The sequence below is a fragment of the Sparus aurata genome, chromosome 18 (assembly GCF_900880675.1).
Source record: "Sparus aurata chromosome 18, fSpaAur1.1, whole genome shotgun sequence".
Classification (NCBI taxonomy): Eukaryota; Metazoa; Chordata; class Actinopteri; order Spariformes; family Sparidae; genus Sparus; species Sparus aurata.
This window is the reverse complement of record NC_044204.1, coordinates 10,700,454-10,715,761: the sequence shown is the minus strand read 5'-3', so window position 1 is coordinate 10,715,761 and position 15,308 is coordinate 10,700,454. Positions and strand designations below refer to the sequence as shown.

Sequence of the window (15,308 nt, the reverse complement as noted above, 5' to 3'; positions counted from 1 at the left end):
ACGACCCTAGAGGTCATAAATGTTTCTATTTGTCTGTTTTTTATTATCCCTCTTTTACCTGTGAGTGTGAGTATGAGTGTGTGAGATTGGTTGCAGGTGTGTGAGTGGTTGTAGGCTGTCCCCGAGAGCTGATTGGTTCCAGTCTGGAAGACAAGGGTTTAAAGGCCGGCTCCTCCCAGTTCCTGGGGACTCTCCTCCATTGACCCAGACTGCCAGCATGCATGCTTGTTGAGAATGTGTTTGTTTTGAATAAAACTTTGTTAAAACGTTCGCTGCTGGTGGTGTTTGGGGAACAGGAAGAGGGGAATCTCAATTTCTTGTTGCGCCAGGGTTTCCCCTAGGCCCTGGCTGTAACAATAGACCTTTCACACAACAACCGGAAATACGCAATCATAGTGTATGCGGACTTCCGGTCAAATGTCAACACAGCAGAAAGCTGGTTTATTTAAAATGGATCAGAGAGTCTACACAAGTTCCCTCACGGATTTACCAAAAATTAGCTTTTCCGACGTGGCAAGAGTCGTGGAGGAAAACTCCATCACCAAGAAGAACAAACTAGATAAAGGATATAAATTTTTCCACGAAGAATTTGTCCATAAGTATCAAGCATGCCTTTTTGTCACGCATGACCCCCCCTACAGTCGATGACTGGTATAGCACGCAGTGCTTTTAGCCCTTGCGTTGCCCTTTCGGGTCAGGGTGACCCACCCCCGAAATCATTACCGCTTGTGTCCGGTAGAGGCCGCTATTACCCCCCCCCCCATGCCTTTTTGTCACGCATGACCCCCCCCTACAGTCGATGACTGGTATAGCACGCGGTGCTTTTAGCCCTTGCGTTCATTCACTTAGTTAGACATCAGTCGTTCAGATCCCCTTGATCTCCCCTTGTTTGCAGAAGAAGAAGAAGAAGAAGAAGAAGAAGAAGAAGAAGAAGAAGGGCTCAGGGTTTGCCAATGTAAATGGTGTTGGTGGTGTTGATGCTGCTGCTGCTGCTGCTGCTGCTGCTGCAGAACAGGTATAGGCTGAGTAAACACTGGTCTCCAGAGAGTCAAAATTTCCCTTGCGGCTGAATCAACAACCACTTCTTCTTATCCCAAGAGACCCAACTTCCCCCTTTCATCTCATCTCCAGACACCCAACTTCCCCCTCATGTGATCTACAGCTGAGTAAACCAGAAATCTAAACTTTCCCATCCTCTGATATGCAGCTGAGTAAACACATAGTTACTCTGTTCTCCATAAACCTAAATATTATCTGAGGCTGAATAAACAACCACTTCCTCTTATCCCAAGAGACCCAACTTTCCCATCCTCTTTGATATGCAGCTGAGTAAATACATCGTAACTCTGTTCTCCAGAAACCCAAATTCCCCTTTATATTTGTCTGCGGCTGAATAAACAACCAATTCCTCATGGGTTACGCGTAAGATGTGTAACATGAAGGAGACAGAGATGTCTCATACTGTGTCCAGAGAGCCAAAATTTCCCTTGCAGCTGAATCAACAACCACTTCTTCTTATCCCAAGAGACCCAACTTCCCCCTTTCATCTCATCTCATCTCCAGACACCCAACTTCCCCCTCATCTGATCTACAGCTGAGTAAACCAGAAATCTAAACTTTCCCATCCTCTGATATGCAGCTGAGTAAACACATCGTTACTCTGTTCTCCATAAACCTAAATTCCCCTTTATATTATCTGAGGCTGAATAAACAACCACTTCCTCTTATCCCAAGAGACCCAACTTTCCCATCATCTGATATGCAGCTTAGTAAACACATCGTAACTCTGTTCTCCAGAAACCCAAATTCCCCTTTATATTTGTCTGCGGCTGAATAAAACAACCAATTCCTCTTGGGTTACGCGTAAGATGTGTAACATGAAGGAGACAGAGATGTCTCATACTGTGTACTGTAGGTTTTCATAAACATTTCTGCAAAAGGCAGAAGAATACAGAAGAATGTGAGGACAAAACTGGTAGACATTTCTCAGAGTTTTCCTGTTTTTATTTTTATTCAGCCCAGCAAAGCAAAGTACATCGCATCACATCACATAATACTTGAGACATGAGAAGCTTCATAGCGGGGCCCGAGAGGCTTCTTAGAGCTGGGAGCTGTAAAAAAAAAACACAAAAAAACAAAATGAATTTAAAAAATAGATGAAAATACAGAGATGACTTGTTCTACGATCAAGGTCGAGGGTAACAATTACACATCACACAAACACAGGTTGTTACTCTGAGTCTTTACCCGTCTTCAGTCTTCATGTCATGGACATGGCCATCATTTTCCCTTTTGAGTTGTCGGATACATTCTCTAAGCTGTGCAGAGGGTCCAATCTTTCCGCACAACTTGTACAGCAAGGGTCTGTTGCTCTCCTCTGTCAGACTCAGGAACTTTTTTGTGTCAATCCCTTCAGATGCAAAGTTTGGGATATGACACTCCAAACCCCACTCTCTCAACTTGGTCTCGACAAAGGCGTCCATTATAACAGACGGGGGGGGGGGGGGAACCCAAGAGTAGAATGAAGCTCTCTGAATGAATGAATGAATGAAGTGCTTGCAGTGCTTGCAGTATCCACATCTATATGAAACCAGTGCTCTGACTGAGCTATATCTGTCAGCATTGGATCTGACTAGCTTTATGTTGTCCACCTGACGCAAAGTCATCCGCCTGACGCGAGGTCATCCGTCAGACTCAATGTGTTCCAACTGACGCGAGGTCATCCAACCTGCGCTGTACTGTTGGCATTGGCAAGCCTGTGCTGTTACGCGAAAACGGAGATGGATGTGGATTTCTGACACAAAAGCCGTAGGCGCTGTTACGCCAACACGGAGATGAGTCTAAATGTCATCTGACATGTTTGGGATTGTTTCTTTTCTTTTCTTTTCTTTTCTTTTCTTTTCTTTTCTTTTTTTACAGCCTGTGCTCTGCTGTTGACAGTGGCAAGCCTGCGCTGTTACGCGAACATGGAGATGAGTCTACATGTCATCTGATATGTTTGGGTTCCTTTCTTTTTTGTTCTTTCTTTTCTTTCCTACAGCTTGTGCTGCGCCTTTCACTTTGGCAACCTTGTGCTGTTACGCGAAAACGGAGATGGATGTGGATTTCTGACACAATGTAATCCCACCAGTCAACCAGTTTCTTTAGTTCAATATAGTTTTATTTCATTTTGTAACAAACACACACCGACATGACATGTAGATTGGCACAGTAACATTTTTTTTTGTCTTTCATTTCACTTTACAAACACTAGCACATCCTCCTTGGACATCTTTGGAAGGTCAAAGGCGTGCAAGTTAAAGGAGGCCACCACCAATGAGATGAACTCCCGGTTTGCTTGAGGGATGCTGGTGTCGCCGCACAGTTTCTGCAGTAGCCGAGCCATAGCGGCGGTATCGTCTTCGTTTAACTCAAACTCTATATATTCCTCTGGAAGCAGCTGCTTGTATTGCATCAGTAGGTCCAGGGCGCATTTGACCTCCACGATCCTGTTCTCGTAGATGGGTGTCGTCATCATGTTTTTGAGATGCGCGACCTTATCGCCGAGCGCAGAACGCACCTTCTCCGTCAAATGCACAACGGGAGGTTTTCTCCTGACTGAAATAAAAAATCAATCAAGACAAACATTGGCTGAACAAAAAAAAAAAACAAACAGCGTGTGGTGGTGATCGTTTGTATTCCAGGCCTCGATCGATTCGCTCAGCATAGCACATACTCACCAAACTTCCCCCGGGGTCCGGATTCGAGCAGGTCTAAATACATGCCTCTATCCACCTGAAAAACGACCCGTAGGAATTTCATTGCGCTTTCCTCGCTCTCGAGGTAGCGATCGATGAGTTTGGGCATCATCTCAACCTGATTGATCTTGCAGTGATAAGACCTGAGGAGATCATTATCCGAATCTCCTGTCCGTAAATGATTCACATAAGAGCTCATCATGCTGTGTCTATCTGCTATGTCTTGCTTCCACGCCTGCAACATCTGGATGCGTGAAGTCCACTTGATTGAGCCTGAGCTCTGGGCATTGTCAGCTTCCACCTTCAGCATTTCTTCTAACACTTTATCCACCGTGTTCACATCGACGACGGGGCTCGCCATGGTCACAGACTTTTGGTGTAGTGCGCAGGCTTAGCACTACACAGAAAGAGAGAGGATTGTGAGTAAATGGAGCTGTTGTTCTGCAGTCTACTTATAAGCATTTATATACGCATGTGATGCAATGTTATCCAACCTGTGCTGTGCTGTTGGCATTGGCAAGCCTGTGCTGTTACGCGAACACGGAGATGAGTCTAAATGTCATCTGACTTAGTTTTTTTTACATTACAGCCTGTGCTGCGCCTTTCACTTTGGCAACCTTGTGCTGTTACGCGAACAGGGAAGTGAGTCTAAATGTCATCTGACATGGTTTTTTTTTTTTTTATTACAGCCTGTGCTGCGCCTTTCACTTTGGCAACCTTGTGCTGTTACGCGAAAACGGAGATGGATGTGGATTTCTGACACAATGTAATCCCACCAGTCAACCAGTTTCTTCAGTTCAATATAGTTTTATTTCATTTGTAACAAACACACATCGACATGACATGTAGATTGGCACAGTAACATTTTATTTGTTTTATTTTTTTTCACTTTACAAACACTAGCACATCTTCCATAGGCATTATCGGAAGGTCAAAGGCCTGCATGTTAAAGGAGGCCACCACCAATGAGATGAAGTCCCGGTTGGCTTGAGGGATGGTGGTGTCGCTGCACAGTTTCTGCAGTAGCCGAGTCATGGCGGTGTTATTGTGCTCTTTTAACCCGAACTCGGCATATTCCTCTGGAAGCAGCTGATTGTATCGCATCAGTACGTCCAGGGCGCAGTTGACATTCACGATCCTGTTCTTGTAAAGGGGTGTCGTCGTCATGTTTTTGAGATGCGCGACCTTATCGCCGAGCGCAGAACGCACCTTCTCTGTCAATTCCACCACGGGAGGATCTCTCCTGACTGAAACGAAACAATACAAACAAACAAAACACATGCAGAAAATTATTACTTCAGTTGAGCAGCAGCAGCAGCAGCAGCAGCAGCAGCAGCGTGTGACGATCCCTCCCCTTGTTGAGGCCTTGATTATTTTGCTTTCGGTCGCACATACTCACCAAACTTGCCACTGGGTCCGTTTTTTAGCAGGTCCAAGTAGAGGAATTTCTGCTTCTGAAATAAGACCCGTAGGAATTTCATTGCGCTTTCCTCGCTCTCGAGGCAGCGATCGATGACTTTGTACATCAGTTTAACTGGATTCTCCTTAGCATGATAACAGTCAAGGAGCTCAGCATCTGACTCTGAATTTGTCAGGATAAGATCCAGAAAGCGTCCAATACCATGGTGTTTCTCTGCTATGTCGTGCTTCCACCCCAGCAGCATCTGGATGCGCGAAGCCCACTTGATTGAGCCTGGCCTCTGAGCATTGTCCGCTTCCACCTTCAGCATTTCTTCTAACACTTTATCCACCGTGCTCGCCATGGTCACAGGTCACTTTGGTGTAGTACACAGGCTTAGTACAAAGAAAGAGAAAGAGAGAGAGAGAGAGAGAGAGAGAGAGAGAGAGAGAGCGAAAGCGAGAGCGAGAGCTAGACAGACAGACAGACAGAGAGCAAGAGAGGGTTGTGAATAAATGGAGCTGTTTTGTTCTGCAGTCTACTTACATTTATATACGCATGTACACATTTGCTGGGGGTGGCCAGGCAAACCCAACGGACTCGACACTCAGTATCAGAGGAGCGATCGGCAGTCGGACACTCACCACTTGATGGTCTTACAAACCGGCCCTGTTCTGTCCAACCGATACGATGTTGCCAAACATGCACTGTACTGTCCGTCTGACGCGATGTCATCCAACCAGAAATGTTGTGTCCAAACGACACGACGTTATCCAACCGGCACTGTCGAGTCCACCTGACCCGACATTACCAACCCGGCACTGTACTGTCCGTCTGACGCGATGTCATCCACCCGCGACTGCGGATTTCACGGCTAAACAGGTGTTGGATGAGATGTCCTCACACGCCAGGGGACACTACTCTGATTCAGAAGAAGACGTGTCTGAAGAATCTGACGTGGGGGAGGAACACGAGGACGAAGGTTGTCGCGCAGGAGAAGAGGCTGAGGCTGAGGCTGAAGAAGAAGAAGAAGAAGAAAGTGAAGAAGAAGAAGAAGAAGAAGAAGAAAGTGAAGAAGAAGAAGAAAGTGAAGAAGAAGAGGTAGAAACATACATGTCCAAGAACAACACTATCAAATGGTCCTCAGTGGCATTTTACAAAGATCGCAGGGTAATAGGGCAACGCGATGATGATGCCGATGTCGATGATGATGATGATGTTGATGATGATGATGATGATGATGACAATGTCAGAGATATGAGGATAAGAAAGAGAAGGAGGAGAAGAAGGGAAACAACAGCTACAGCAGAAGCAGCAAACCAACCGGGACCCACCGCGTACGCGGTTGCCAATGCCCAAGACATTGTGTCAACATTTCTCATGTTTCTCACACCGGCGATAGAAAAAATTGTGCTAGACATGACAAATCTGGAGGGTTTCCGAAAGTACGGAGAAAACTGGAAAGACATGAGTCGTACCGACTTGCGTGCCTACATAGGGCTGCTCATCTTAGCCGGTGTCTACAGGTCCCGAGGCGAGGCCGCAGCCAGTCTATGGGACGCGGAGAGCGGTAGGGCAATTTTCCGCGCCACCATGCCTCTCAAAGTGTTTCACACTTACTCGAGAATGCTACGCTTTGACGATCGCGAGTCGAGACCCGAGAGACGCGCCACTGACAAACTGGCAGCCATAAGAGAGGTGTGGGACAAATGGGCAGAGCGGCTTCCTTACCTCTACAACCCAGGGCCTGACATAACAGTGGATGAGCAACTGGTTCCCTTCAGAGGTGAGTGTGTGTGTGTGTGTGTGTGTGTGTGTGTGTGTGTGTGTGAGTGAGTGAGTGATTTGATATCAATTATTTGGTTTGTTATTCTGATTCTTTTCTCCCGTTGTCTCTTTCTTACACACACACACACACACACACACACACACACACACACACACACACACACACAATAGGTCGTTGTCCTTTCCGACAGTATATGCCAAACAAGCCGGCCAGGTATGGAATCAAGATATGGGTGGCGTGTGACTCAAAGTCAAGCTACGCGTGGAAAATGCAAGTCTACACCGGGAAGCCGGCCGCCGGCTGTTCCGAGAAAAACCAGGGCATGAGGGTTGTGCTCGATGTCACAGAGGGGCTGACGGGTGGCAACAAAACTGTCACGTGTGACAACTTCTTTACCTCTTACGAGCTCGGACAGCGCCTCTTAGAGAGAGACATCGCCATGGTCGGTACGGTCAGAAGAAACAAGCCCGAACTCCCGCTCGCGCTGCTCACGTCCAAGAACAGGCAAGTCTTCTCCTCAAAGTTTGCATTCACATCCGACACCACTTTGGTGTCCTACATGGCAAAGAAAAACAAGAATGTTATGCTCATGAGCACGTTGCACACAGAGGCTCCCGACGACGTTGTCGCTGGCCGTCGCAAAGACGGGAAACCGGCCATCGTTTTAGACTACAACAGCAACAAAGGAGGGGTGGACAACTTAGATAAGGTGATTGGAACATACAGCTGTAGAAGAATGACAGCCCGCTGGCCCTTGGTCATCTTTCACAACATCATCGATGTTTCTTCGTACAATGCCTTTGTGTTATGGCGAGAGATCAACCCCGGCTGGCTGCCGGGTAAACGAAACAAAAGGAGGCTGTTCCTGGAGCAGCTGGGAAAGGCGCTGGTGACTCCGCTCATCCAAAAAAGGGAGCGTTTGCCTCGCACGGAAGCGTCTGCCTCGGTCGTGAGAGCTGTTCAGAAAAGTAATGCTAAATGTCGTGATTGGCTTGAGGATGAGGAGGAGGAGGAGGAGGATGAGGTGGCTGCAGAGGAACACGAACAACAAAAACAACAAGAGCAGCAGCAGCAGCAGCAGCCCATGATGATGACCACCGCCACCATCTCATCAGCTGTCAGCCCACCTGGAATGCACAACAAGAGGAAGAGGTGTCAGATATGCCCAGCAAAGAAGGACCGTAAAACACAAACTGTGTGCTCTGGTTGTAAGACATTTATATGCAAAGGATGTACACTGCCATTCTGTCCTACCTGTGCGCATTTCAATTTAGGAGCTGAAATTAGTGGTGGAGAGGCTAGAAGGAGACATGTCTGACTGACTGACTGACTGAAATAGTGTGTATAGACCCTAGGCGTCTGTGGACACTTAGCCCTGCTGCCCCAAAGCTGCATTAGCATTGTCCTGGGGTGGGTCAATGTGACCCCTCTGTGAACAGTTAGCTTTGCTGCCCCAAAGCTGCATTAACATTGTCCTGGGGTGGGTCGATGTGACCCCTCTGTGGACGCTTAGCTTTGCTGCCTCCAAGCTGCATTAGCAATGTCCTGGGGTGGGTCAATGTGACCCCTCTGTGGACACTTAGCTTTGCTGCCTCCAAGCTGCATTAGCATTGTCCTGGGGTGGGTCAATGTGACCCCTCTGTGGACGCTTAGCTTTGCTGCCTCCAAGCTGCATTAGCATTGTCCTGGGGTGGGTCAATGTGACCCCTCTGTGGACGCTTAGCTTTGCTGCCTCCAAGCTGCATTAGCATTGTCCTGGGGTGGGTCAATGTGACCCCTCTGTGGACGCTTAGCTTTGCTGCCCCCAAGCTGCATTAACATTGTCCTGGGGTGGGTCAATGTGACCCCTCTGTGGACGCTTAGCTTTGCTGCCCCCAAGCTGCATTAACATTGTCCTGGGGTGGGTCAATGTGACCCCTCTGTGGACGCTTAGCTTTGCTGCCCCCAAGCTGCATTAACATTGTCCTGGGGTGGGTCAATGTGACCCCTCTGTGGACGCTTAGCTTTGCTGCCCCCAAGCTGCATTAACATTGTCCTGGGGTGGGTCAATGTGACCCCTCTGTGGACGCTTAGCTTTGCTGCCCCCAAGCTGCATTAACATTGTCCTGGGGTGGGTCAATGTGACCCCTCTGTGGACGCTTAGCTTTGCTGCCCCCAAGCTGCATTAACATTGTCCTGGGGTGGGTCAATGTGACCCCTCTGTGGACGCTTAGCTTTGCTGCCCCCAAGCTGCATTAACATTGTCCTGGGGTGGGTCAATGTGACCCCTCTGTGGACGCTTAGCTTTGCTGCCTCCAAGCTGCATTAGCATTGTCCTGGGGTGGGTCAATGTGACCCTCTGCCTTCCTTCTCCAATCATATTAGATTTACTGCTGCAATACTGTGTATAGTCTCTAGATGGTGCTAAAATGATCAGACACCAGCCCTGCCCCAGCCTGCATTAGCATTGTCCTGGGTGACACTCTTTCTCACACACACACACACACACACACACATACACACACACACACACACACAGGCACACACACACACACAGACACACACACACACACACACACACAGACACACACACACACACACACACACACACACACACACACTTCAGAGGGCCGAAATGAAGCCTTGATTTGAGTAGAGAGAGTGCAATCATAGTGGACTTACTGCTGCAATACTGTGTACAGTCTCTAGATGGCGCTATAGTGGTGAGACACCAGCCCTGTCCCTGCCACACTAATGTTGTCCTGGGGGGGTCACTGTGACCCTCTGCCCTCTTCAGTCATAGTGGATTTACTGCTGCAATACTGTGTACAGTCTCTAGATGGCGCTACAGTGGTGAGACACCAGCCCTGTCCCTGCCACACTAATGTTGTCCTGGGGGGGGTCACTGTGACCCTCTGCCCTCTTCAGTCATAGTGGATTTACTGCTGCAATACTGTGTACAGTCTCTAGATGGCGCTATAACGATAAGACACCAGCCCTGTTCCTGCCATTGTCCTGGAGGGGTCACTGTAACCCTCTGTGGGGTGAATTGGAAAGACATCACGAGGGTTAATTATGTGCAGGAGCTCTTTGTCTACCATTTCATTCGATAAGTTATAAATCTCTATCACTATTTCAACTCTTTCCTTAAACTGTTATTTCTGTTTACTGCTGACAGTGATGTACTGTTATGAACAGTGATGTGATGTACACCATGCTTACTAGTATTTCCCTGTGTTATTTGGTGGATAGATATCACTTGCCGCTGACACTGGACGTCTGATGGCCTTTTCCTGCAGTTGTGTGGCAGGTAAAGGTTTCTGCAACCACATTGTGGCCCTGCTGTATCAGACAGCACATTATTTGCAGCTTGGCCTTAAGACTGTTCCTCCACCTCTGGCCTGCACAAGTGATTTGCAGCGATGGCATAGACCAAGAACACAGGTGGGTGTAAGACAATGTTGTTTATTTAGCCTACCCTTTTGACTTGAGGATTATTGAAATACACACACACACACACCTGACTGGTTGTAATGAGACCCCTTCACTTCATTTGATTTGTGCATGAAGAAAAAATGAAAATCAAGTGGAAGTATGTAGGTGGTCGGAGCCAGGCTATGCACACACACACACACACACACACACACAGCATTTATATTTTATCCTGAATTTTAGGGAATCCATCCAGAACAGGTCAGTCAGGTGGTGGTGCAAAAGCCAACAACAACAGGCAAGAGTGGTGTTAGGTCCACATTGTACCAGGCACACTCAGGTCAGATGAAAATTTATGTCCATTTTATTTTTCTGTGAAATCAAAATGTGGAATTAAATGGTTAAATGACTTACTGAATCCCTTCTTTCTTTAGGACCATTTCCCGACCCCGATTTGATGGCTGCTGGAGCCAAGCTGCGTGAGGTGCAACCTCAACCTCTCATTGCCCTTGTGTTAGATGGCTTGTCTGAAATAGAGCTGACTCCATCTAAATTTGGCCCTGTTCCACGTGGATCCCCTTTGTCATATCATTGTCCACCTGAAGCATGTAGTGACCACCTTACCCTGCACCACCTGGCCCCTGAATTCCCTGCTCTTCCTCTTCCTTTGGACCAGCATATATTCTTTAACCTGACCTTTGTTCCAACGTTACACCAGCAACTGCACCTACAATCATTGCAAGTGTCTCCACAAATGGCCAGTGAAATTGAGAAGGGAACCAGGCAGCAGTCCAAATGTCCTGCGTGGGCACAGTTACGCCAACCACGGTTAACTGCCAGTCACTTTCGGGAGGCCTGCTCTTCTTGGGAGGGAAATGTGGATCCAGAGGCTGCAGCAAAGGCCCTTGCTGGCCAAATGATAAGAGGCTCCAGAAAGCAAACTCCTGCAATGATGCAAGGTTTGCAAATGGAGTCTGAAGTCCTGACCAATTACGCCAAATCCAAGCAAGTCAACGTGCTGCCTGTTGGGTTTGTCATTCCTCCAGGAGCACCACATCTTGGGGCTAGTCCAGATGGTAGGGTCTTTGACCCCTCAGAGTCACCGCCATTTGGACTTGTGGAAGTAAAGAGCACCACAAAGCATGATGCTTCACAGGTTGCACACCTCAAGTGCGAAAATGGCTTTGTCAGCCTGAGGCAGTCACACAGGTACTACTGGCAGGTTCAGGGACAGTTGGCAGTAACCGGCCTTGAGTGGTGTGACTTTGTCACAGACACTCAGGCAAATGTGTATGTTGAGCGAATTTGGCGAGATGATTCATTCGTACTCAAAATTAAGAACAAATTAGACCTTTTCTACTACAACACCTACATGAAAGTGTACTTGGAGTAATAGTGTCCCGGGCTAATTAGATGTCTACAGGTTTCATGTTAATGAACTAATCATTCTTTACCTTTTTTCAATCTAAAACTTTACAACTAATAGTCTTTCTAACCGTAATTGTCAATTTATTAATCAGTTAATTAAGTATTTATCACACTGCCTCATTAATGTTCCTCCTTGTCTTATTGATACTGTGAAATGTAAAGTGAATTGTAATAAATCAGTTGTGGGGCGCCGTTTAGCTCAGTTGGTAGAGCGCGCATCCCATGTGCCAAGGCTTTACAACGGACCTGTGTTCGAATCCTGGCCTAGGTCCCTTTGCTGCGTGTCATATCTTCAGCTGACCTATCAATAAAAGCCATTAAAAAAAAAAGGCCAAAAAAAATAAAAAATAAATCAGTTGTCTCTTAAAGGGGTGGATAAATGTAAAAATGGTATGTATATGTGAATAAGATGTGACACATAATTAATAATAAAGATATACTTAAAAAAAATCAGTTGTCTATTCAATTACTGCTTTTTAATGTCAACAAATTAATCAGTTGCTCCTGGTACACAAGGCTGAAAATGATACTGTATGCTTGTTACAACTGTCATGCCTACTTGGCTTACAGGAGACATGGCATTAAGGGGAGACCACACGGAATAAAAGATTAACAAAAATTAATATTTATTAACATATTTACATAAGTCAGTAAATGTAAGACAAAGCAAAGGTGTAGTGTAAATCTGCATTGTCATGTAGTGCAAAAAAGGGAAAGGGGAAATGGGTAAAAGAAAAGAGCATCAGGCCAGAGCAGTAGGTAGGACCCTGACAAAACAAACAGAAAGACAGAATGGGCAAACAATCACGCCTGTCTGGTCCAAATGAGACCCTGAAGAACATTGTTGGAGCCATTTTAGTTCACTTTTTTTGTTGCTCATTTAAATATGAGAAATGTCACCATCAGGTGTTGACCAGTGGTAATAATGAAAGGCCTTTATAATCAGGCCACTATTTACACGCAGGTGTGCAACAGTGAATCCCAGGAGAGCACACAATCTTTTTACTGCTCTGCTCCGATTTGTTTTGATTCTCGAAAATTATCGAAACAATATACAACGGTATTTTTTTGCATATCAACCCACTCATAACCAAATGGACAGACTATCAACTTCAACAAACCAAGTGCAATAACAAAAAGAATCTTGAGGCACGTAAAAAGAACTCTCGATGGCATAAAGGCTTTAGCTAAGCACCAAGTAAAGAAAGCTATTGACCTAACAAATATACTGAAGAAAAAAAGAAATATAAGTGAAAGTATGTAGGTGGGTGCAGCCAGGCTACACACATATACAGGAGCAGTAGGTAAGTCCCTGACTAAACAAACAGGACAACAGAATAGGCAAACAAACACACCAGGCTTAAAGTGATACGCCACCGTTTCAGCCAATTTACTTATTTTCCACCTCCCCTAGAATTAAACAATTGAGTTCATCCAGCCGTTGTCTTAGTCTGACGATAGTGTTTTTAGCTTCAGATATGCTAACCTGAAGTTAAAAACACTACTGTCAGACTGAGACAACAGCTGGATGAACTGAGGAAAGGTAAAACTTAACTGTTTAACTCTAAGGGAAGTGGAAGATGAGTACATTGGTGCGTATCCCTTTTAACAAACATACTCTCCAGATCTCAGTCTTCTTCATAAGACAAAGGTCCTTGAAAATTCACCAAGACACAACAGTTGTGCCAGATCTGGCTGACAGTGCCTATCAGAGTGAGAGGTACAGGTGAGTCCCAGATGTGATTAGACTTAATTCGACCTATTACCCTTTCGACCACTATCCTGAGACGTGCTATGGCTTGTGTCTTCTCTGTGTCCTCTCTTGTGAATTGGGCTGAACGCTTGAAGGGTGGGATGATGAGCTTTGCCCCAACACCAGAAAGGAGATCTTCAATGACAAATCCTTTGTCGGCCATCACTTCATCACCTGACTCAAGCAAGGGGAGGATTCCGCTGATCTTTGTGATCTCTTTGTCGGAGATGCTTCCAGTGTACAGCGGCGAGAAGAATGTCACTAAACCATTAGGAGCAATTCCGATCAGTCCCTTCAAGGTTGTCCTATTCTTGTAGTGGGAGAAGGTTTCTGATTGCAGGATGAGTGAAGAGGGTGCCGCCACAGCAATCTCAGTGCAGTCCAGTATCACACGGACATCGGGACAGTACTTTTTGAATTTTCCTGGCATGATAGACTTCACCTTCTCCCTACTCACCCAAAGAGGAAGTGTCCCCAAAATCAAGAACAGGTAATTGGCCCAGGTGATGGTCACACGGCTGACAGTGGTTACACTAACCTGGAACATATCAGCAATGACCTGCTCCTTCATGCCAACAGCTACTCGCATACAGTAAATTAGGAATTCGTCAATTAATGGCATGCTGCGAGGGGGACTGGGACTGTTTTCACTGGTGCCTTCGCTTGTCCTCTTTGCTTTACTCCAGTAGACCAGTCGAGAGGCAGATGGTGCAATGGATTCCCAGAAGATCTTAAACACACGCTCAGATGGAAATTTCGTGTAAAATCTTATCTGGTCATCTGATGCACAATACCGGCTGAAGAGGACGGGGGTTGGCAAGGCTGTCTCCAGCTTGGCTTCCAAGTCTTGGATGCAATTCATGCTGTCCTCCAGCATACGTGTGGTGATTGTGAAGACAAAATTAGGTCATTCATTCAATTTAGCGAAATTATGAATTATAAACAGTTCTTTCATGATACAGTTCTTCAGTATCATGAAAGTTTCTTTCATGATACTGTGAAATTGTCCATTTCCATAAACATTTGACGTTGATAAAACTTGTAAATGGACAATTAGGCCTATTTACAGAAGTCTCCGAGTATGTAGCCATAAAGAACCATTATTTCACCCATTTGCATTGCATAGACTTTAGGACAGTCCAGCCATGGGTGACATGAAATGGATAACTTGATGGGGAATGTTAATGACAGGTACCTTTAACAAGCAGGAGGGGTAGGCTAGCATTTATAAATAGGCTACAACACAACACATGGATTAAAGCAAAAAAAAATCTTTTGACTGAAATGTTTTTTCGAGCTGTAGCCAAGTCATATTCCCAATTTGTAATTTGTGAAACATGTTACAGGGAACGTTACTTGACACATGCTAAAAGATAAGATAAGATTTACAGCCTCACCCCACACCCTGTTCTCTAATGCAGACATCAAGCTTACATATTTGACCAACACTGTTTTATAGGAGGATGATCTGAACAGCTGTTCTATTCACACTTAAAATGTTTTTTGTCTTTTCAGTGTAATTTACAATCTATGAAATCAAACTGTGCTATTTTTTTGCCAAGCTTCTCTCAAGTTTTACTCTTTCAAATATTCAAACATCTATAGAACGTTTCAGTATGCTATTTTTCTACTTCATTTTCATTAAAGCCCCTGTACAGACTTTTCATTTAGTGTTGATTTTGGCGGCCCCGCTGGACGAAAGCGGTAGTGTTTTTTGCGGGAATGAAGACTGCATTTCCCATGAGCTCTAGCGCCCACTGTCGTGAAGACGTTTGTCTGGCTGGCGCGTGT

General features: G+C 45.9%; 3 protein-coding genes across 3 annotated transcripts; 1 reads left to right on the top strand and 2 right to left on the bottom strand.

Moving 5' to 3' along the window:
• Positions 1-3,036: 3,036 nt before the first annotated feature.
• LOC115568527 (uncharacterized) lies at positions 3,037-4,098 on the bottom strand. The gene is made up of 2 exons (XM_030395868.1): positions 3,720-4,098; positions 3,037-3,597 (listed from the first exon to the last, which is right to left on the bottom strand). Exons 1-2 carry the CDS (start codon positions 4,096-4,098, stop codon positions 3,236-3,238), a joined length of 741 nt encoding a protein of 246 aa, XP_030251728.1. The 3' UTR covers positions 3,037-3,235.
• A 246-nt stretch (positions 4,099-4,344) lies between these two features.
• Positions 4,345-6,112, bottom strand: LOC115568528 (uncharacterized). The gene is made up of 3 exons (XM_030395869.1): positions 5,781-6,112; positions 5,137-5,512; positions 4,345-4,984 (listed from the first exon to the last, which is right to left on the bottom strand). Exons 2-3 carry the CDS (start codon positions 5,498-5,500, stop codon positions 4,623-4,625), a joined length of 726 nt encoding a protein of 241 aa, XP_030251729.1. The 5' UTR covers positions 5,501-5,512; positions 5,781-6,112; the 3' UTR covers positions 4,345-4,622.
• LOC115569310 (uncharacterized) lies at positions 6,031-11,729 on the top strand. The gene is made up of 3 exons (XM_030397339.1): positions 6,031-6,922; positions 7,096-7,893; positions 10,771-11,729. Exons 1-3 carry the CDS (start codon positions 6,031-6,033, stop codon positions 11,727-11,729), a joined length of 2,649 nt encoding a protein of 882 aa, XP_030253199.1.
• The last annotated feature ends 3,579 nt before the right edge of the window (positions 11,730-15,308 follow it).

What these genes read in the sequence shown, in the direction of transcription:
- LOC115568527 (XM_030395868.1), bottom strand. Translation starts at nt 4,098, where the DNA reads ATGGCGAGCCCCGTCGTCGATGTGAACACGGTGGATAAAGTGTTAGAA. An exon ending in CGGACCCCGGGGGAAGTTTG is followed by an intron (nt 3,598 to 3,719) that starts GTGAGTATGTGC and finishes TTTTTATTTCAG; the next exon opens with TCAGGAGAAAACCTCCCGTT.
- LOC115568528 (XM_030395869.1), bottom strand. Translation starts at nt 5,500, where the DNA reads ATGGCGAGCACGGTGGATAAAGTGTTAGAAGAAATGCTGAAGGTGGAA. An exon ending in CGGACCCAGTGGCAAGTTTG is followed by an intron (nt 4,985 to 5,136) that starts GTGAGTATGTGC and finishes GTTTCGTTTCAG; the next exon opens with TCAGGAGAGATCCTCCCGTG.
- LOC115569310 (XM_030397339.1), top strand. Translation starts at nt 6,031, where the DNA reads ATGTCCTCACACGCCAGGGGACACTACTCTGATTCAGAAGAAGACGTG. An exon ending in GCAACTGGTTCCCTTCAGAG is followed by an intron (nt 6,923 to 7,095) that starts GTGAGTGTGTGT and finishes CACACACAATAG; the next exon opens with GTCGTTGTCCTTTCCGACAG. An exon ending in CGTGAGAGCTGTTCAGAAAA is followed by an intron (nt 7,894 to 10,770) that starts GTAATGCTAAAT and finishes TTCTTTCTTTAG; the next exon opens with GACCATTTCCCGACCCCGAT.